The 24,366-nt window shown below is 40.9% G+C and overlaps 1 protein-coding gene across 1 annotated transcript in view; it reads left to right on the forward strand.

Moving 5' to 3' along the window:
• The window catches only part of LOC126198942 (acetylcholinesterase-like), a 78,716-nt gene extending 61,206 nt beyond the window's left edge, over positions 1-17,510 (forward strand). Inside the window, exons 8-10 of the mRNA XM_049935586.1 lie at positions 4,938-5,070; positions 14,272-14,401; positions 17,036-17,510. Coding sequence (XP_049791543.1) covers positions 4,938-5,070; positions 14,272-14,401; positions 17,036-17,183 — 411 coding nt within the window. The 3' untranslated portion in view covers positions 17,184-17,510. The remainder of the gene's footprint in view (positions 1-4,937; positions 5,071-14,271; positions 14,402-17,035) is intronic.
• Positions 17,511-24,366: the final 6,856 nt, after the last annotated feature.

The following is a 24,366-nucleotide window of genomic DNA, read 5'->3' on the forward strand; positions in this document are numbered from 1 at the left end:
GTTTACAGATTAGTCATGGGTCAGCACACCACACTGTGCATGAAGTGCTCCAGTTTCACAAAGTGTCTGCAAGATGGGTGCCACGGCAGCTGACTCCTGAAATGAGAGAACGACGCGTTGATGCTTGTGAAGAACTTCTTCGGCGCTTTGAACGAGAAGGTCATGGCTTCCTTGCAAGAATCGTTAATGGGGACGAAACCTGGGTTCACTTCCACCAACCGGAAACGAAGAGAGCGAGCTAGGAATGGCACCATTCCTCATCACCACAACCAAAGAAGTTTCGAATAGAACCATCAGCAGGGAAGGTTATGCCGACTCTCTTTTGGGAAGGAAAAGGCGTCATTTTGGAGCATTACATGCCTAGAGGGACCACTGTCACCAGTGCATCGTACACAGATCTCCTAAAAAATCATCTGCGGCCTGCAATCAAATCGAAGTGACGTGGATTGCTGTCAGCAGGTGTCCTTTTGCAACATGACGATACCCGTACAACAGTTGCAACAACCACAGACCTGCATTTTGAGTGTCTTCCTCATGCACCATACTCACCAGACCTTGCCCCAAGTGATTTCCATATGTTTGGACCACTGAAAGACGCAATGGGAGGAAAGAAGTTCCGTTCTGATGAAGAGGTACACCATGCGGTGCATGAGTGGTTGCTCGGACTACCAAAAGATTTTTTTTTCTAAAGGAATTTATCCACTTCGTAAGCGCTGGAGACTTGCATTGAGCATGGGGGAGATTATGTTGAAAAGAGATACAGCTTTGTATCACTTCTGCACAATAAATAATATTTTAAAAAAAATATTTGAGGTTTTCATTTGAGTCACCCTCGTACATATATGATTTGGTGGGCAGAGTGGGCAGTAATCTGCGGTTGTTTGCTGATGGTGCTGTGGTGTACGGTGAAGTATCGAAGTTGAGTGACTGTAGGAAGATACAAGACGACTTACACAAAATTTCCAGTTAGTGTGATGAATGACAGATAGCTCTAAATGTAGAAAAATGTCAGTTAATACGGATGAATAGGAAGAACAGACCTGTAATGTTCGGATACAGCATTTTTAGAGTCCTGCTCGACACCGTCAAGCCGTTTAAATTTTTGGGTGTAGCATTGCAAAGCGGTATGAAATGGAACGACTATGTGAGAGCTGTAGCAGGGAAGGCGAATGGTCGACTTCAGTTTATTGGGAGAACGTGAGGAAAAAGTGGTTCACCTGTGAAGGAGATCGCATATAGGACGCTGGTGCGACCTATTCTCGAGTACTGCTCGAGTGTTTGGGATCCGTACCAGGTCGGATAGAAAGAAGACATCGAAGCAGTTCAGAGGCCGGCGGCTAAATTTGTTACCGGTAGGTTCGGGCAACACACAAGTGTTACGGAGATGCTTCGGGAACTCAAATGGCAATCCCTGGAGGGAAGGCGACGTTCTTTCGAGAAACACTATTGAGAAAACTTAGAGACTCGGCATTTGAAGCTGACTGCCGAACGATTCTACTGCCGCCAATATACATCGCGCGCTAGGACCACGAAGATAAGGTATGAGGAATTAGGACTCATACGGAGCCATATAGACAGTGGTTTTTTCCCCCTTTTTCCTCGCTCTATTCACGAGTGGAAAAGGAAAGGGAATGACTAGTAGTGGTACAGGGTACCCTCCACCACTCACCGTACGGTGGCTTCCGGACTCTATGTACGTAGATGTCGTAATCATGCTCTCGGTTCTTATTAACTTTCATGTTGAATTGTTTCAACTGTTTAACTGGAAGCTGTTTTACGTTGTTTATTAGTAAATGCACCGTAATGGTATCCCGGGATTTATTTCACGTAGATTCGCTACCTGCACTCTCATAGTATAGCCACGCCGGTCACCTGCTTGCATCTCCAAACGAATCCACTGTGCCATAAGAACTACTTTAAGGGACTATATCAACGAAGGATCTACGGGAACGAGTAGGATGAATTCCTAAGCGCCGATTCATCAAGGCAATCCAGGAAAGGGTTAACTTATCTTTTGCAGTCTCGAGTGAAAAGGAACCATCTTTTCTATTCTGTGTCGCCTATGCCACTTTCTACAGACTCGTAGTTAAATGGAGAGTCATTTCTGGACGGTTGGTACCATGAGGGGATCTTGCAAGATCCGTAATGAAATTCTACTCGGGAATGTGCAAAAAGCAAATGATTTCATTAAATTTTTCGGTACACGTTGATGAGAACGTTCAGCACAATAAAATCGTAGAAACCAATTGTAAACCTTCTTTTATGAAGGTGATTTATTCCCAAATGTTGAACGAAGTGATTATTGTTGACTTTGGTCTTTACCGAAGTCGTAAAATGTCATCCAGTGTAAGCTTTCACGTTAAAATTTCATTTTTTTCACAACATTGTTTCTCTCAACGCTGACTGAACAAACTACTCGGCCAATTTCTTAAATGTTTTTGTTTGAACAATACCAAACGATAAATTTTAAAACAATATAATGTCACACCTTAACAGTGCTATTTCAGGCCGCTTGTAAAACTTAAAAGGCAACCCTCGCATTTTACCTGTCACGACAAACATAATTTTTCCGAGAAAGAGACCCGAGAGTTCTAGTTTTATGGTGGCTGTTTTGTAACATACTTTGTGGTGAAAAGACACTGCTTACGGCAGTGTAGCTTTTAAGGATTTGTAACCATAATTATATTGCACAACGGCAAAATTTTGGCTGTAACACATGTTATGGATCACGGGACATGTATTTCACAATTCGCAGAGGATAAAGTGTTCAGTGTAAGACGTGAATTTTCTTACAAATAACTCTTGGCATCTGGTGACAACAGCTTACTTTTGTAGCGTTTGGTGGAAACTTTCCTGGTAGCTTCAGAAACCTTGAACGACGTGTACCTGTAAAGTCGTTAACCATCGTGCGTGGAGATAAAACATTATTCTTATAATGGAAGGATGCCAGGAAGACACTGTACCCTTCAAGAGGTTTGTGATATGATAACGTTGCCGGAACGATTTTTGTATTACCCTCTTCTCCCACTTGCACGAACCTGGGAGTGAATCTACCGGTTCCCCTTCATGGCCGTCTTCATCACAGACTTTTATAGAAAGAACTTTGGCCAGATTATTCTACTGTCTAGCGTCTACACTTCAGTCAAGTAAGTTACTGCCCGTAAACATCGTAATCTGTGTTCTACATTTTTCCTTATTATTTTGAATATTACTAAGATGATGATGCTGTTATCCGCTTAAAACAAACGTTGAATGTCACTTGAAACGAAATCCTTTGTTGTTGGCCTTACAGAACAGCAGGTGCTTGTGGGAAGTATTGGCTGAATTCAGATTTGTTCCGTGTCCTTTCGGACGTGTATTTACGTCAATGTAACGACTAGGCAACTATTCCAGAACTACTGTGATGAAAAATGAACACCTCAAAAAAACATAGTTGCGGTTTACAGTATTCCAGCCGGAACTTGTAAGAGGACGCTAATGGGCATGAATCAAAGTGTTGTGCTCGGGGCAAAGTAGGAACTATGTTCATGAAGACTAAACTGGACTTGATAATTACGTTGTTCTGAACATGGTGTGCGTTAGCAAACTATGCAGACAGGTCAGGATTATTCGTCGAATACCAGAGAGGGAGGATTCTTGAACTGCGAAAAACTGGTTGCACTTTCCGATGAACAAAATGCGTTTATTGGCACTAACGTATTTTTGGCAGAAAAAACCTCCAAGCGGCAAGCCGAAATAGCGGCCGTTCTTCTAGATGAGTTCACAATTTGTAAGACCACTATCAGATAAGGCATATGTAAAAACCAAAACAAATTTTCACGCTCCATCTTTCCTGGCTAATGTATTCGGCAGACGATTCATGAAACAGCGTAAATACCCACACTCTTACAGACCAACAAGTCGGCTGTGAAAGAGCACTGCATCGATACTGGTCACTCTAAGCAAGTGCTTGGCAACCTTTCTTAGACCATTACCCCTGAGCGCAATCAAGACACCAACTAGACCCCCGTCTGTTGCCCACACTTCCCTCCCCCACATTCTAATCTGCAGAATGAAAGACTTGTATTTTTACAATGATGAAAGGTGAATGATATTTAGTTTGTGTGTGTGTTGGGGGGAGTGTTAGAATGAATGACGAAGGAATTCGTGGTGCATCGCAAATGCTGCCCATAACTCCTTCGCAGATAAGAAAGCTAACTATCCATAATGAAGATAGACACTTGTTACAAAACATACTTCCCCTGCATTACTCCTCTCCGTTGCGGCACTTGCTTGACCTGCACACTGCAACACTATTTAAAGTCAACCAAGTTAAAACGTGTGCACTTATAATTACTGTTCATAAATCACTTTATTGTTGCACTTCTTACTTTTTAACTGGCAGGAATTGGAAAAATTTAGGCTGATAGTGCTTTGTGTCTGACCACAGCCACTAATACTAATAGTAGTTATAGTAACAATAACAATAATGGGTACAGCACTATAGTAGCCCTTACATAGTTATTGTTGTGTCGTATTGGCAATTAATTCTGTCATTAGCGACTGCAGTCTGTCACTTCGCCACGCATAAATTTTCTGAGCAAGTTACTCGCCTTTCTACAAACAACAGAACACTACTGATATTCTCTGATAAAGCATTGGCATACTGGATGAACTTGCTAAGCCAGGCGCACAAATGTTTTACTAAGAGGTTATAACGCTATTGATTTCATGTGGAAAACTTATGGAAAGTTACCTCTCAACAATATCCCAGGCTTTTAGTATACTGTATTTATACACATAAAGGGCAATAACATAGGAGTTGAGACAGTGAAGTCCCGAGACAATACCAATACCCCTTAATTAATCATTAATTCTCATATTTTAAAGAAAAGATCATCTATACTCTTCCGTTTGCCGTGCGAAATGAATACGGTAGTTCTTTCACTGTTTTACAGATGTCAACTGACCTATACTTTGCGGAACCAGCAGATTCAGCCATGAGGTTCGTCGTCAACCAGTCTGACGCTGGTCCAGTGTACTACTACCTGTTTGACTACAGAGGATCCGAGCTTTTAAACTCGACGTTCGGTACGTACCTTATTTTTTAAATACCTTATTAGCTTCAACATTACGTAAACTACAGGCGGTTCGCAAATATTTTCGGACGCTATGTGTTTAGAATATCGAAGAACAGTGACTACCTTTCGAATAGAAATTTATTCTGTGCCCTGGGTATCCCTCTATAGCCTTACAGTATTTATTACTAGCTCAGTGTTCGCTGCTTCACTCGTGAAGTGTGTATGAGCTACGCAGATTTTTTTCTTTTTCTTTAATGGAATTTTTATGTTCACAAATTGCAACATCTTTTACACTATTCAAGCTAATTAAGGCCATAGAAGCACGGTCTTTCCCCGAATGTACTTTTGACCGAAAAGCGATCTTGATAGCTGGACGATTTTGTTAATCCTGCCTTTTGAGTTCTTTTGGTTATATTTCCACAGATGCTTTCAAACCCTAACACATTTCTTTATTTCTAACCATGAAGTGAAATACCAGTTTTCATACATTTAGATTTCAAAATGTTTTAATATAACGAAAACATTTTCCTCCCCTGTTTCACTCCTCTAGAGGCTGAGTTTCCAAAAACACTAAAACAAGTATTTTTTTTTAAAATTTCTAACCGACCAGTCAAACACCAATTGTCATAGATGCAGCTTTGAAATGCTGTGGTAGTATTTTAATTATGATTTACACAAATCAAAAAAAGTTTTGCATCTCCTCAGTTCATAGAGTTCCAGAACCTGTACAGAAAATTAGAACAGAGATCAACATAAACATCATTCCCGCCTTTTTATTGCTTATTGCGCATGAAAACCACACATTGCATGTTGAACCACCATACAGCGAGACCTTCAGAGGTGGTGCTCCAGATTGCTGTACACGCTGGTACCTCTGATACCCAGTAGCACGTTCTCTTGCATTGATGAATGCCTGTATTCGTCGTGGCATACTATCCACAAGTTCATCAAGGCACTGTTGGTCAAGACTGTCCCACTCATGAACGGTGATTCGGTATAGATCCCTCAGAGTGGTTGAGGGGGTCATGTCGTCCATAAAAAACCCTTTTCCATCTATCCCAGGCAAATTCGATAGGGTTCATGTCTGGATAACATGCTGGCCACTCTAGTGGAGCGATGTCGTTATCCTGAAGGAAGTCATTCACAAGATGTGCACGATGGGGGCGCGAATTATCGTCCATGAAGACAAATGCCTCGCCAATATGCTGCCGATGCGGTTACACTATAGGTCGGAGAATGGAATTCACGTATTTTACAGCCATTACGGCGCCTCCCATGACCACCAGCGGCGTACGTCGGCTCCACACAATGCCACCCCAAAACAGCAGGGAACCTCCACCTTGCTGCACTCGCTGGACAGTGTGTCTAAGGCGTTCAGCCTTACCAGTTTGCCTCCAAACACGTCTCCGTCGATTGTCTGGTTGAAGGCATATGCGACACTCATTGGTGAAGAGAAAGTGATGCCAATCCTTAGCAGTTCATTCGGCATGTTGTTAGGCCCATCAGTACCGCGCTGCATGGCGTCGTGTTGCAAGGATGGACCTCGCCACGGACGCTGCGAGTGAAGTTGCTCATCATGCAGCCTATTACGCACAGTTTGAGTCGTAACACGACGTCCTGTGGCTGCACGAAAAGCATTATTCAGTATGTTGGCGTTGCTGTCAGGGTTCCTCCGAGCCATAATCCATAGGTAGCGGTCATCCACTTCAGTAGTAGCCCTTGGGCGGCCTGAGCGAGGCATGTCATCGACAGTTCCTGTCTCTCTGTATCTTCTCCATGTCCGAACAACATCGCTTTGGTGCACTACGAGACGCCTGGATACTTCTCTTGTTGAGAGCCCTTCCTGGCACAAAGTAACAATGCGACGCGATCGAACCGCGGTGTTGACCGTCTAGGCATGTTTGAACTACAGATAATTCGAGCCGTGTACCTCCTTCCTGGTGGAATGACTGGAACTGATCGGATGTGGGACCACCTCCGTCTAATAGGCGCCGTTCATGCATGGATGTTTACATCTTTGGGCGGGTTTAGTGACATCTCTGAACATCAAAACATCAAAGGGACTGTGTCTGTGATACAATATCCACAGTCAACGTCTATCTTCAGGTGTTTTGGGAACCAGAGTGATGCAAAACTCTTTTTTGACATGCGTTTTTTGAAAAAAAAAAGACTTTCGGCAACTATTTAACCCAGAACGCTAAAATACATGTTTCTTTATTTATGACCGAGAAACCAAATACCAATTTTCGTAGTTCTCGCTTCATAATTACCTTAATAATGACAATTTTCAAACTGCCTTTCATCCCATATTTCACCCCCTTCGGGAGAGAACTTCGAAAAATCCCTTCTTAAACAATTGCAACGGTATACGATCAACAGACTCTTCAATTTTCAAGTTTCTGTCCTTAGCGATGATGAGTCAGTCAGTCAGGACACTTCTATTTACGTATAGAGACCAGCTGAGCGCCTGCCACTTCGCTTGCGTAGACTGTATGGTCTGCACAGTTTTTTAATCGTATTTTTATGTTGTTCACAAACTGCAACACCTAAACTTTTCACGCTAATTAAGGCCTTAGAAGTATGGCCTTCTCCGAATGTACTCCTTACCAAAAAGCCATTCTGGTAGCTGGAGTCCAAGGTTTTACCTAATCATGCAAAATTTTTTTGGAAATTTGTGGTAAGTTCCTATGGGACAAAACTACTAAGGTCATCGGTCTCTAGGCTTACACACTACTTGATCTAACTTTAACTTAAGACTATGGACAACACACACACCCATGCCCGAGGGAGAACTCAAATCTCCGACGGGGGGATACGCGCGAACCGAGGCTAGGCGCAAATTGAGACGCGTATGGCACGTGTGTCGTGACACGACACTACAGAGCGACACGCATGTTCCACACGAGTCGCGCGGGTCCAGCGCATATTGCGACGCGTACACCGTACTGGCGACGCTCGGCACAGACAGAACCGAAGCGCGCGCAACCTGTTTTCTTTCTCAAACGATTTTACAGAAACTATTCACTGAAAACATTTGATTTTTGCCTTACTTGTAGCGTTATGTTTCAGCTTCGTGGCGAAGTGCCCATCATCTCGCTAATGGTCATACTTATTGTGATGTACACATTATAGTAAGACACTATGGAAAACTCAAAAAGTTTGCAACGAAAATTAGGGGTCGCTATGATTTTGCGTCTGGTGCGTATTACACCATATGTTGCTGCGTATGAAATTTAGCTAACATGTTAAATTTTTGTTTAGATTTGGGAGGAGGTCTCTATCTGCCTCCGATCTCGAGCGCTATGCAGCGCGCTCACTTCCGATCACACGCCCGCGAGAATGAAATACTCGCAACATCTCTCATATCTCCTAAACCGCTCGAGGTATCGAAACGAAAGTTTGGCGAATGATAGCACACAAGGAGGACAGTGCTTTGCCAATCCTTAAACACACGGAACTTTCTTATCTATGGCGATATATCAGTACTTAAACGTCCCTTTTTATTTATTTCACTCCAGTGACTGTAATTTTTTTTAGAGTTATCGACAGCTAGCGAAACAAGAGCTTCCTAGTATGCAAATAAACATCAAATTTCTTCTTTTATGTTACTACAAACCAACACTATGAGGTTTTTCGTAAGCTATTGAGCTCTGTGCTTGCTAATTACTTGTTTAATGAGGCGGTCCGTTTCGGAATTGTGTCCCAATAACCGCTGTGAGATGAGTTTGGCAAATTACACTGTGACAAAGGAAGTACAGTTAAACCAGTCACCAAGAGAAATGTGGCCGTTACTCATAAACGGTGATGCTTCTTCTGATGTGTTGGCAGAAGAGCCAACACCGTGTTGCTAGAGGAGGCCGAAATGCACACGTTTAAGCTCACGCAGACTGGCGTGAGGTCTGGAACAATTAAAGGAGTTGAGTCTAATAAATAAAGTACGAAGCTCTTGGAATACTTAACTTTAATCCATAATTGGAGAACATCGCTCTTGATGATACATAATTACAATCTCAATATAAACTGGTAATGGCGCCTTGCTAGGTCGTAGCAAATGACGTAGCTGAAGGCTATGCTAACTATCGTCTCGGCAAATGAGAGCGTAGTTTGTCAGTATAGCATCGCTAGCAAAGTCGGCTGTACAACTGGGGCGAGTGCTAGGAAGTCTCTCTAGACCTGCCGTGTGGCGGCGCTCGGTCTGCAATCACTGATAGTGGCGACACGCGGGTCCGACGTATACTAACGGACCGCGGCCGATTTAAAGGCTACCACCTAGCAAGAGTGGTGTCTGGCGGTGACACCACATCTTCGAATGAGAAAAGGTTTACAACTCACTCAAAAATAGATTACCAATTCTGTTGGAATTTCCGTGAAATCCCCGTAACCCATCGTATTTTTAACACTGAGCGACTGGAATGGAAACTTACCAAACGATTTTATTCCTTGTCTTGATCTGAGCAGTATTAAAATAATGACGAGCGATCCTTCAGGCGGAATGATAGGCACATGCCAGATACTGGTTACTCACCTACTGCTTGCCAAACTGACAATATGTGATCGCGAATAAAATAGTTGTTATTGAGAAAAATAAACAATTGATCTGTCGCACAACACAATGGTCAGTGTACAGTCAGCAGCGGAAGGTGAATGCGCGCGACAGGAATGCAGAAGCTAGCCATGTGTGCCTTGTGAGCTGGAGTTCGAAAAACATTGTCATGAAAGTATATCTGCCTTTGTCAGCAGTACATTTCAACAGATTAAGTATAGAATGAGATTTTCACTCTGTAGTGGAGTGTGCACTGATATGAAACTTTCCTGGCAGATTAAAACTGCGTGCCGGACCGAGATTCGAACACGGGGCCTTTGCCTTTTGCGGGCAAGTACTCTACCAACTGAGCTACCCAAGCACGATTCACAACCCGTCCTCACAGCTTTACTTCTGCCAGTACCTCATCTCTTACTTTCCAAAATTAACAGATACTCTCCTGCGAACCTTGCACAACTAGCACTCCTGAAAGAGAAGAAATTGCGGAGACATGGCTTAGCCACAGCCTGGAGGATGTTTCCAGAATGAGATTTTCACTCTGCAGCGCAGTGTGTGCTGATATGAAACATTCCTGGAAGATTAAAACAGTGTGCCGGACCGAGACTCGAACTCGGGATCTTTGCCTTTCGCGGGCAAGTGCTCTAGTAGAGCACACAGTTTTAATCTGCCAGGAAAGTTTCAAATTAAATATATCTAATCATGACACTCTTTTAGGATATTCCTACTTTCGTAATAATACTGACCATTTTCTTCATTTGTGTAGCCTGTTCTATAATTACTTTATTAATGCTGCTAATGTGCATGCAACAATTGAAATACTTTTTCTCATCATTGCGAACCAATTAAATCACTGTTATTTGTGGCTGCTTTTGGACTGTTTCTAGCTTGCAGTGAAAATGTGATGTTCACATCTGTGCAGTACAGTGTGTCGTATTACATTATTACATCCGTATCGAAGTAATCACAGTGAGACTTCTGTACTTCAGATCTTGGATGCTTTTTACGAGGAGCACAAAGGGATCACACCTGTGGAGATTATGCCTTTCCAAATTTTTGTAACAGTTCGTACAGATACGCCAGCATACTAGGGCGTGAGAAGATAACCTTGTTTTACTTCCTGCCTTGCTTCTTAATCACATGATTTTACAATATTCCTTGCTTCCTTATTCACTACCCACTGTCCCTTCTTGCGATCTGAAAACATCGTGGATGCATGTGATACAATTCCAGCGGCCAATGGCTCACCAGTTACTGAAGTGTGCATTTTTCTTGACAGAAGAAACACAAAACAAAACAAAACTATACAGATATAAATAACAGGAAAGTATAATATACTAACGAAGAAAGCTGGAGGGTTTAAATGTCGAAAAACGAAACACTACCCAAAGGCAATAAAATTTAGTATACAGTAATGCAATATTTATCTTATGGGCAGTACTACCACTGCTCATATGCACCGTTCCGATGTGAGCATACGGCCAATTCCGCTCCCCGCCTAAAATTTCCCACTGTGCTAGCGAGGTACGCGCGACGCGCGGCGCGAGAAACTATGCCACAACCACAACGCCGCGCGACCTGGCGCAGGCGCGTGTCTCGTCCCACTCGCGTCGAATCGCGTCGCAATTGCGCGGTTGCATTTGAACCTGTGTAGTTACAAAAAAGCGCGCTGCGTTGCGCCGCGTCACACGGGCTGAACGCGTCTCAATTTGCGCCTAGCCTTACCGCACGGCTACCCAGCGCGGCACTAATCATGCCTTTGCTATCTTGTGGTAATATTTCCATAGAAGAAACTTTCATGCCTGTAATACATAGTTCTTTACATCTAACTGAGAAGTTAAGTACCAGTTTTCATAGTTTCAGCTCTAAAAATTTTTTAACATGACGAAATATTTTCTTAAAAAGTTTACGTTTCGAATTTCCAAACACAATGAAACACATATTTTTATCTTTAACAGAGAAGGTAAACAGAAATGTACATGGATTTAGCTTTGAAAATTATACAATTTTTCATCCCATATTTCACTCCCTTATGGGGGTTCGGTTTCCAAAAAAATTGAAATACACATTATTTATTTGACAGCGAGATGTCATATACCTGTTTTCATAGATGCAGCTTTAAAAGTGCTTTAGTAGTTCTTTAATCATGATTTATTTTTTAAAAAAACATTACCAAATATTTTCCCCCTTGGTGGCTGAATTTCAAAAAATTACGAAACACCTGTTTGTTTTACTTCCGACTGGGAAGCCAAATACTAATTTTCGTAGTTCTAGCTTGCCTTAATAGTGACATATTTTCAAAAAACCTTTCATCTCGTACTTAAACCCCCTTAAGAGTGTAATTTCAAACAGTCAATTCTTAAACGATGCGTACAACTTAAGAGTGATTTGGGCCGGGCGATGATGAATCACCCATTTAGGGGCTGAATTTCCAAATACAGTGAAACATGTATTTTTTCATTTCTAATCAAGAAGGCAAATACCAATTTTCAATGATTTAGCTTGAAAAACGTTTTCACAATGAAGGGTTTCGTAAAGTATTTTATCGCTTTAGAGGTTGAATTTCCAAAAACTGTGAGATAAGTACTTTTTTATTTCTAACTGAGAAGCCAAACACAAATGTTCATAGATTTACATTCAAAAATAATGAATAATGAAATATTTCCATAAAAACTGTCATTCCCTCTTTCACCACCATAGGGGTTCAGTTTCCAAAAACAGCAAAACATGTGTTTTTTTATTTCCAACCAAGAAGCCAAATTCACATTTTCGTGGATTCAGCTTTAAAAATACTTTCATAATGAGATAGTTTCATGAAACATTTCATCAAAGATTTCACCCCCTAAGGGTTGAATTTCCGTAGGCATTGAAATGCATATTTTTTTAAAAATTTGAAACCAAGGAATGAAAATACCAGTTTTCATAAATGTAGCTTTAAAAATACGTTAGTAGTTCTTCAATAATGATTTTCTAAAAAAAAAAAAAGCTTTCATCCACTTAACTTCCAGAAATGCTAAAACACATATTTCTTTATTACTCACCGAGAAATCAAATACGAGTTTTCACAGGTCTAGTTTTAAAACTACATTAATAGCGACGTATTTTCCAAAAACCTTTCATCCCTATTTCACCACCTTATGGGCTAGGATCCCCGTACTAGGAACTCACTGTATTTTAACGTTCCTTCCGTAAAGAGCATCTGTCGTTAATTTTCATGGAGAATGCTATACTACAAAGGGAAAGCAAAAGAAACACAGAGACCACTCTTACAAAGGAAAAACTAACAGAAATGCAAAGACCAAGTGCCACATATTAGTAATACGGAATCAGCATATAAGGTAACTTTCGCGAAACTATGACAACTTTGTGATCTGACCAGCACTTTTCAGATAATGCGAATTTAGCAAACTCACATACATGAAAGTCTGGCCGTGTTGAAGTTGCACTCTACGGTGTATGAGGTCTAGCTAAATTTTACATTACGGGTTCACTCACTGAACACACATATGGCCCTCGTGACGTTGTAAACCAAAAGCTTTCTCCTCTCAGATCTTTTGTCAGTAAATTCGGACGTCAAGGGAAATCAGCACATTCTTTTAGAAATCAAGCTCAAATGCGTCCATAGAGTTAAAATACTACCATCACAACGGGGTGTACATGACTTTATTTGTCTGTATATTGAACCCCTTTTCTTCCGCTAGACACACATACAGGTTGGTGAAGACGTAGAACTGCTAAAAACTGCGGTGTTTAGTAAATGGATATTTCTAAATCACTAATTTTTACACTTTCTCTTCGTGAATGAGAGTAAAAAAATAAGCATCCCTTTTCTCACTGTCCGTCAATGATATAGCAGCCAAATCCCAAACAAAATTGACGATATATACAAGCCTTATTTTTAGCTTCCTTTGCGAAGCATTGACAGCTAGTCTCATATGAAGTGGAATACGAAAATTGAAATCTAAGAAATATATCTTTCGATTCGGAAATTTTGGTGATCTCTACCACACCCAAAATTGATAGATGTGCAGTGTCAGTCCACTGGGACTATTATACAGGGTGGTCAGAAACAGTCTGAAAAGTTTGTAAGGGTGTTGCGAGGTAGATTGTGCTGAGAAATCATTATTAAGAAAGAAAATTGATGCTTTGCGCCGTTTCCGAGTTAATTAGCATTGAAGTTAGTCAATAAATACCGTTACGCGCGAAAGTTCAAGCGGCTCGTCATTTACAATTAGTGTCAGTTGTTCTCATAGCGTAGATGATAGCGCACGAGACTGCTCAGCCTTGGGCTCGGGTTCGATCCTCACTACCTTCCCATGCCCAATTTTTGTATCATTCTCTTGTTCGGTTCTAGGAAAACAAATGTAGAACATGTTTGGTGACACCATTTCTGGCTGGCCGCTTGAATTTTCGCGTGCAATAGACTGATTGGCTAACTTCATTGCAAAATAACTGGGAAACAGCGCAACATATCGAATTTTTTTCTTAACAGTTATTTCTCTGTCTTTTACATTGTTCCTGACGACACTGTACAAGGCGACTAATGTCTGTAGCTGACAATCGATGTCTGTGGTTTCTGTTCGTGCCCCGCTAAATGTGTGAACATGAACGTCAGAGAGTGTAATTGTGCCAGAATACCCTCGACTAAAGTGCCGTCTGCATTGCTTAAAGGTTCGTGGCATGCGGCGGAGACGGATGTGCTGTTCTTTGCTGGGAACTCTCAGCTGCCGGATCCAGATAGCGTGTATGGGCGCATGAGGTCCAATCTGGTCAGGCTCTGGTCCAACTTCATCAAGTATGGGTACGTATAACTACGTCTGCTTTGTTCCTGAGCTAATACCCTCCAGTAAGTTTCTGTACACATTACAGTCTATTCAGATATTAAGTCACTTATTAACTGAACCCACTACTTTTTTAGTCGCTGTATCTTTTTTGATGACAACAGCAGAGCGGAAAGCAATGCTTGAATATACAGCGCTGAGTCAAGATTTTTTTGTCAGAAATACGTTTATTACAGTAACAATGAGGAAGCTGTGAAGGAACACATACAGACAATAATATTGATAGTGTTAGGTCAACACCATAAACATTGGCTAAAGAGAAATTCGGTGTAGGAACATTTCTAACAGTTTTTCACAATTTCTGTCTATCTACTCAGAGCTGTTCCCCAAACATGGCTATATTGACGAATATTTATGTGATCTTAAGGTTTATGTTTTTGGATGTTAGCGCTGCCGCTGTGTTTGAGCTATTCTGCTGCTACATGAAATGTCATTTCATTAATCATATAGACGAGCATTATACAGTCTCCAGATTACTATGTTCTACACTCTTGTAGAATATCATACAGTCTATTCTTTCAAGTACTGTGTCAAAGTTATTTAAAAGCTGAATTTACGTAAAGTGATTTTTTAACGTATGACTTTAACTTTGTATATTTATACCCCCAAAAACTGAAAATATGACTGTATAACAACTACGCTACCAAAATTTTTAAAGAAAAAAAGGAAAAATTACTTTTACACTTACAAGACTGCATTGCAGTCAATGATGAAAACCACCGTCAGGTTCTCAATTGTGAAAGTGTGACAATTTCTCCCAGACAAGGTTCTGTTCCGCGAAAAAGCGAGTTGCATTGTTTGTCAATCTTTGATATTTAAATGAAGCCAACTAATTCACTGTGAATCTACCAGGAACCAATGCAGGAGTTTCATCGTTCAAATAACAGCAACAGTACCCACTGTTTTGAAAACTTGGTTTCCTTCAAATAGGAACTGTCCTTTTTGCACAACTGCATCGCTCTTACTTCCGTCTACCTTTCTGAGACGTACACCACCAAATTCGCATATCGCTTCACTCAAAAGCAAATCAGAAGTTAATCCCAGTTGTTTGTGGAAGACTGTTTGATGGAACTGGGGACTGTCTATGTCATAAGATAAAATGAAATAAATACGTGTGTATTTCTTTTTTTTATCCTTCTCAAGGATTTTCACCTTCATCCTCAGATGGATACACAATAATCAAAAATTCAGATGCGAGCCACTGTATCCATTCAAGGATGAGGCGGAAAATCCGCAAAACGCGTCACTGAGGATTAAGATAAAAGTGACTGATAGAGATTTAGTTTTTGTCTTAAGTCAGTAGCTACTAAAGTGAATTGTCAGCATAATATTCAGTGTTACTTAGGCACGGATCAAATCCTACTGCCGGTGGGACAAGAGGGTAGGGTTGCTTCCGGATCCAAGTTGTGAAAAAATTCATTTCTGTATGGTGCCTTAACAGAAGCTTTATTGCCGTTGTCGGTCAGAGCATCAGCACTGCCAAACACAGTCCATAGTTCCTCGCAGATACGATGCAACGTATGAACGCTGCAAAATACATGAATCATTTTAGACTATCTTGCTACTCTTGGCTCCTCTTTTCGTGTGTGTAAGCCAATGACAGCTATTTTAATGTATATAGCCACGTCAGTCAAAAGTAGAACAATATTTTTATATCATTAGACCAAAGTAGTTCTATTGATTACAAAGTACAGCATTGAAGGAACGGCGAACAGTTTCTAACACTTGACCATTTAGGAAGAGTGACAGAGGATTCTCCCTCCCCTGCCAATGTAACAGTAACGACATCTTTCACGAATTCTATTCACGGTTTCATTAAAACATTGTGACAAAATTTTCAAAAAGTTGATTCCTGCAGTGTGAAAAGAAGCGTAATATGTAATGTTATGCTTTAATAAAATTAGGAGTTTTCCAAAATATTTGTATACGCCAATTTTCAGAGGAATGCAATGTATTTAAAAATAGAAAATAGATAGACTCTATGTCTTAGTTATCCCGTATGGTATGGTTTAGTTTTGAACAGTGAGTAATAACTGTTTTTTCCCCGAAACTTGTAACTAAAGAAGAACACACAGCATCTTTATTGTACTTAAATTGTTTCTCCTAGATCCCTGCTTCCGCTAGTAGATTACATTACTCAGTCTCTCTGATTTCAGAGCACACACACCACACACACACACACACACACACACACACACACGAGAGCAGAAAATATCAAAAGCAAAGACATAAGCATATATGTAAATTATTGATACGTCCTTTTCTAGTGTTAAAACTGAAGCTGGGAACAAATGGCAAACGAAAATGACGAACAAGCTAAAGTACGATATAGACACCAGTATATGAGCTTCGTGCACCTTTGGAATTATTTATTTATTTTGACTACGAACTTTCTACAGCTGTCTCTGCAGAATACAAAAAAATCACTGTTCATACTTTAAAACATCCATTTACTTGTAAAGTAAACGAATATAAACAATTACCAGGAATTCAGTAACACAATATGTTTGGCGAAAATTCTGAGGTAGACAGGAGCTCCATGCGGCATCATACAATCACAGTATGTCTAAAGGTGATTTCCTTCACTGTTGCAGAACACCGTCTCCCGACGGCGAGACAATTGACTGGCAGCCCTTCACGACGTCTGCGTTGAAGTACATGCACATCACGGACGATTTTCAATTAAGTGAGAATGTCAACAAGGAACGTATTGACTTCTGGCATGAAAACATTCCGTGGTGATCGATGATGTAGCGAATTACGTAGCGAATATATTTATGTGATAAATTTTTCTGTCAACGTCGTAGACTGAGTCTCACTCAAAATAAAACGTTTCTGTGGCGTATTACCTGTTGGCTTTCGTCTCGAGATTTTCGGCCGACGCTTGATTGACGTTTTTCCTGACATTTCGCCAGCATGAATTGCTGACATTGTGAAAGATCTACTCTCCGTTGCTGGTAGCGGTTTCTTTGACAATGCCAGCCACTCGTGCTCGCGAAACGTCAGGAAAATCATTAAGCAAACGTCAACCTAAGATTCCGACGCGAAAATTACAAGGCAATAAGTCAACGAGCCTCAACAATTTTGTTTCTATTGCACTCATTCTATTCCCCTTCAAATTCCTCTCCGAAATCTGAAGGACTAGAAAAGCGCATAAGTCTGTTAATTTAACGTAATGTACAGTTTTTGCTGTTCGAGCTCTGTCACAACTTTTGACACGACTGAATGAGAACAGTAGCGATGGTCTCTTTAGGTTCAAAAATTCGTTTATTTCACCATCACAAACCGCATTTTTTTCTCTCTATACATATGATAACTAATTTCAGGCCATTAAGTCCATCCACGGGCGGCGGTCCGAAACTAGTAATTAAGGGTTAAAAAATTTGCAACCTTTGACAGTAAAATAGACTAGCTATATATATTTCCCATCGCTGTGTATAGACGATTATATAAGCGTTCATTAAAAAAGAAATACACTTTCGTGATCAATAAAAAGGTTTAATAACCCAATAAACATTCAAAAGTTTGCCACACTACACAGAGAGCATGGCATACTTATTATAAAGAAGAAATGCAATGTTTATGGAGACCTTTGAACAACGGGAGTTGCAGAATGCCAGTAAAAGAACACCCAGGTGGTATCGTTATGTCGATGATACTTTCATAGCAGGGACACACGGTACAGTGAGTTAGATACCTTCGTGATACATCTCAGCGGTATCAACCCGAAAATCTAATTTACTGTGGAGACGGAGAGCAATGGCCAACTGAATTTTTTAGACGTGTCAGTTGTCCGTCGCTAGGGCAGGTAATTGAGTCACAGGGTATACAGAAAAACCAAGCACACTGACTGTTACCTTCATAAGATTTCTAACCACCACCCCAGATAAAAAAGAGGTGTGATTGAAACCTTGGTACACAGGACATACACGTTTTGTGAACCGACTTATTTAAAAGATAATGTTGATCATCTATGATCGACATTCAAGAAAAGTGGTTATTCTAAGAAGAAGATGGAACGAGCTCTTTGCCCTATGAAAAGAATCAGGATCAACGAGGAATAACGGCCACCCGTGGGGAAAGTTTTCATTTCGTTCATTAGTAAATTACAGAATGCACTGGAAAAGTGTTGAGCAAGTATTGTGTGTAAATTATCTTCAGACCCACCAGGACGTTAAAAGAATGTTTAAGATCGGCAGAAGATATACGACATCCTCTGGCTACACAGAGTGTACATAGAATTCCTTGTACTTATGGACTGGTTTATATCTGGTACCCCCTGGTACCACGAAAGGTAGTGTTAGCACCCTTCAGGTGGAACACAAGAAGAACTGCCGTCTGGGACATACGGATAAATCGGTCATGGCGGAGAGGGAAATCATGGAAGAAAATATAGTGAGATGAGCGTCATATCGAAAACATTGCATTATCATGTGTAGAGAGGCTATTGAGATTTATAAACACTGTAGTAATTTTAACACAAATGAGGAAACTGTTAAATTAGATAAAATTGGGTGTCAACGTTGCACCGTAAGAATAACGATCGATTACATTCAATCGAGGATGTTGGCATTACCAGAGATAATCTCGTAGTCGAAATGATCTGTTTCCCTACACATTGCCTCTCGCATTCGGTGCTCTCTCGAGTTATAATTCCAGTTAGCAGCTTTGCATCTGAAGCCGTCTCCCACAGTCGGAGATGAAACGTTAGGAGAAAGTTTTATACATCCATCACGGCCTATTTGCCAGGAAGTTTCAAGTGAAGTCAATACCTGCCGTGACAGCTTACACTGTATGATCAAATTCAATAAGTAAGTCGGTTTTAAAAACATATACAAGACATTCCTTAAGCGAAACAATAATGTTATGTAGCTTATATTTCTTGATACATTAATTTCTAACTGCTTAGGGGTCTGAAAACTTGAAAAACATGAACATAAAGCCATCTTATTACATTAAATTTATATTCAGACAGTTAAATTCGTAATTCATGCAACAAATGAAATTTCCTAAGGCCCTAGTGCTAGTGGTCGTAATTTTGCAGTTTTTCAAATTGGAGCGTAAAGGGAACAGATTGTGTAGGGTTGTCTCATGATAACTGCAGATCGCGGAATCGCAACGTGTTGTCGCCCTTCCTGTCACATAACACTGCATTCAGTACCACTCTTCCAGTAATCGTACTCCTAACATTCTCCAAAGTTTCCGGGACTACACCAGCTGAGGCTCCATTTGTGATTCTGGGAATATGCCCAGTCGATGTAACAGATACGTGGCTGCGTCATACTGGCTGCATGTGGAAGATATAAACTCACTAAGAAATCACAGTTTTCAGGATCGTAGATAAATGCAGCCTAAAACTCTTGAAGTTACTCTGTCAAAAAATCGTCCTACCTATGGAATAAAAAATTAAAATTCCTTCTTTGCATATTCATGGTTTTTCAACAATGCCTTCTTTTTTTTTACTTTAAGGAAACCGTTCGGTAACAAATACTGATAATTTGGCAGCTTATAATCTCAGGTCACATATTGGTAACGGTCTGGCTACATTTTAGTTTTTGGTCAAGGCTACTACGCTGCTTCGAATTTAACGCACCACATATAAGAAGAATTTTCAGTAAGCCAGGAGGTCACTTGTTGCCTTTGTTTGATGTACTTTAGGCGATGCACTGTTGTGTACGGAGTGGAGCTAATGTAGAAAGCATGTAACAGAGCCGGAGAGCTGTATTACTTAGTGATAATTCGTAGTGGTGGCGGTAATTTGCACTCTATGGTGTTTCAAACCATGCAGTGTGATGTGTCATATCATTTCAAGGTACCCAGACTATGTTTTGGCAAATGATAGTACACAAAGGATTGGCTACTTTGCTTTAATGCTAATACTGCAAAACATATTTTTCTATTGAAATACAGTATTGACCATAGTTTCTTTTCAAGGAATGATGACTTACGGCGTTCGTGAAAAGAGAAGTATAGTCACACATAGTGCTGTTCAGATAAGCAAATGTTATTTTAATTTCATAATTATGAAAGATGAAAACATATTTACTGTGGGAGCTTTTGAGTTTCCCACAAACTTGGACGAAACAAAAAGAAATGTGTCAGCAGTAACAAATGAAGATACCGGGTGACACAGAAAAACGGGAAGATTTCCACAATCAAATAAAACTAGAAGTGATGAAGGAAAGAAATTTCATTCATAGTAATTCAAACCTTACAACTTTAACATTTACGAAACATTGCTGGCATTTATCACTTTTTAAAAATTGCGTCCTTTAGATGGCGTCCTCTTGTACGAATACATTCGTCTAATCTGCTGTTGAAATTCCTCTTTGACCGCTGCAGCATCTCAGCTGGGATACTGTGAATTGCATTCTGAATTCTCTGTTTTAATTCATCCAGGGTTCTTGGTCGAGTCGTGTAGACTTTGCTCTTGAGGTAGCCCCACAAGAAAAAATCACAAACGGATAAATCTGGCGACCTACGGGGCCAGCGAATGTTACCGGTTCGTGAGACCACACGGTTGCCAATTAATTCTCGCACATATGCCACTGATTGCCGTGCAGGGTGTGATGTCGCTTCGTCCTGTCGAAACCAAGCTCCTTGAACGTTTGGAAACTTGTTCAATGCAGGTGTAACGAAAGTTCGTAACATCTCCAAGTAACGATCACCATTGACAGTTATTGTGTTTCCCTGTTTATTTGCAAAAAAATCCGGTCCGATAATCCCATGTGATGAAACCCCACACAATACTGTCACTTTACTAGCGTGTAAACGACGCTCATGAACGTCATTAGTATTTGTATTTGCCCAGTAACTGTAGTTCTGTTTATTCACATAACTTGTGAGATGAAAATGTGCCTCATCTGACATCCACAGCCGGCCGAAGTGGCCGTGCGGTTAAAGGCGCTGCAGTCTGGAACCGCAAGACCGCTACGGTCGCAGGTTCGAATCCTGCATCGGGCATGGATGTTTGTGATGTCCTTAGGTTAGTTAGGTTTAACTAGTTCTAAGTTCTAGGGGACTAATGACCTCAGTAGTTGAGTCCCATAGTGCTCAGAGCCATTTGAACCATTTTTTGACATCCACAACTTGTTTAGAAATTCATCGTCATTGTTCATTTTTGTTATCATTTGTAATCGGCATTCGTTGTCCTTCACTTGTTGCACCATATGTAGTTTGTACGGATGAAATTTTAAATCAAGTTGAAGAGTTCCTCGAACACTCTCCCGGGACATTCCAGCCACTGCTGTTTGCTTACGAACTGAACGCCGTGAGCTACGTAAGACAGACTCGCGTACAACATCAGTGTTCGCTGGAGAACGCACATTTCTTGGTCGTCCTGTTGGTTTCTTCTTGAGGGCAGATCCAGTCTCTTCAAAGCTACTAATCTAACATTTTACCGCGTGTTTCGACGGAACAGAATCATGACGTCCTAGGTTATAAAAACGTCGAAACTCCCTCTGCGCCGCTACCAAACTGTCATTGTTTTTATAAAACATTTTTATGGCCAACGCACGCTGTTGGCCGTTCCACTGATCTATGAATACCGAAATGGCGGACTGTTTAGTCGCTAACTGTCACGAACCCGCAGTGCTGCCACCTGCTCATAGCTGCCACTACTAATTTCAAACATTCCCATTATTCTGTGTCACCATGTACATTGGCTACTTAATTTTCAAATGACACTGATGAAGTCAGAAATGCTCAAATTACCTGCTGTTCACTTGCTCTTACACTATCCCACGAACCATTTTGGAGCAGTGCTTATGGCAAGTAGTTTGTGATGTCTGTCATTTTATTCGAGTCAAGTTGCACTCTTTCTAATTACATTTTGTCTAAAGCTAACACATGGCTTGGTTTATGTGATACAAATGAACGGATGCCACTTTTGCTGTTTCTAAATGAAGAATGCGTAGAAGAGTAATATTTTTTCGCATCTTCGACTAAATGAAATTGGATGACGAATTTGCATCAAAGAGTCCGTGCCAACATTGCTGATAATTGGATTCTGCGTCACGATAATGCGCCATCCCATACTGTGAAAGGTGGCTACACTGAGCCACAGCGACAGAGATCGCTAGAGAGCATTGTTCCGCCGCCTCCACGGGAGTGATTATTGAGATGTCGTAGTGGTCAGTGCTTGTCGAGGACTCGTGGTAGTCAGTTGGTGTTCAGATGTGCTAGTAGGGAGTGCTTGCTGAGATGTGATACTGAAAGGTTCTTGTTCAGATGTGGTAATAGCGAGGCGGTGTGGAGATATATTGTAATTATGAGAGTGATTTTGGTCAATATATGAAGGTAACGAAACTTGATTTATTTTTCATTATTTCCATGTTTTAAATAATGTGTCATTACAGGTTCAGTCAACAAAGCATCTGGCTTGTGTTCTTGGATTAGAGTGTAATTGTGGTTCTCTTGAGTAATTATGGTATTTGTATTTTCTTTAATTAATTCAGTATAATGTTATTTAAAAATTGTTGTGTTGTTGAAGAAGAACCGTGCCAGATGCGTACGTTGAGTCACACTCCCACACACAGAACAGTTACTCTTGTGCTTGTTGTTGCGTTGGTAATCTTGCCAAATGCAAATTATGTCAACAGGCTAAGCCGCCAACTGTTTCTCACAGAGCACCGTTGTTTCCTATCATTCCAGCGAAATTAAAGGACATGGCTGGCACATCTGAACACCAATTGACTACCACGAGTCCTCGACAAGCACTGACCACTACGACATCTCAATAATCACTCCCGTGGAGGCGGCGGAACAATGCTCTCTAGCGATCTCTGTCGCTGTGGCTCAGTGTAGCCACCTTTCATATGCCCTTCCTCCACGGCTAGAATTTGATGGTATTTTTGCCAGCATTGGTGGTGAAAATACCACCAAATTCGTCAAAAAATACAGACAAAAATAAAAGATAATATTAATACGTAAATATCATATAACTAGATAAAATTTTGGCTTTGCACTAACCTTTCAATAACCTAATATATAAAATACAGTAAGCAATACAATTTCTTTCATACATGTGACTTTACATAAGTTTACACAAGTATTATGTGGTTAAACAGTTCAATCAATAGCGTCAGCAATGACGAATATGTGCAAGTAAGAGTCTCATAATTTTTCACTAACAGTAATACACAAAAAATCAGTTTATACAAATATTCACATAAACGCTTTCCATAGCCCAAGAATAAGCAGTTGACAGTTCCAGCAGTAGCACCCAGCAATGGTCAACAGGTGCACATACCAATAAGTAACATTTTTTCAATAGAAGCAGTCCATCAGTGGCACCCGCAATGTTGATCAGGTGCACACAGCAACAGGTGACTTCATTTCAGTAGAAGCAATCCATCAGTGGCACCCAGCAATGTTGAGTAGGTGCAGACACCAACAAGTAACACCATTTCAGTAGAAGCAGTCCATTAGTGGCACCAGCAATGTTGATCAGGTGCACACAGCAACAGGTGACTTCATTTCAGTAGAAGCAATCCGTCAGTGGCACCCAGCAATGTTGAGCAGGTGCAGACATCAACAGGTGACATCTTTTCAGTAGAAGCAGTCCATCAGTGGCACCCAGCAATGTTGAGTAGGTGCAGACACCAACAAGTAACACCATTTCAGTAGAAGCAGTCCATTAGTGGCACCAGCAATGTTGATCAGGTGCACACAGCAACAGGTGACTTCATTTCAGTAGAAGCAATCCATCAGTGGCACCCAGCAATGTTGAGCAGGTGCAGACATCAACAGGTGACATCTTTTCAGTAGAAACAGTCCATCAGTGGCACCCAGCAATGTTGAGTAGGTGCAGACACCAACAAGTAACACCATTTCAGTAGAAGCAGTCCATTAGTGGCACCAGCAATGTTGATCAGGTGCACACAGCAACAGGTGACTTCATTTCAGTAGAAGCAATCCATCAGTG

Source organism: Schistocerca nitens, chromosome 8, assembly GCF_023898315.1.
Source record: "Schistocerca nitens isolate TAMUIC-IGC-003100 chromosome 8, iqSchNite1.1, whole genome shotgun sequence".
Lineage (NCBI taxonomy): Eukaryota > Metazoa > Arthropoda > Insecta > Orthoptera > Acrididae > Schistocerca > Schistocerca nitens.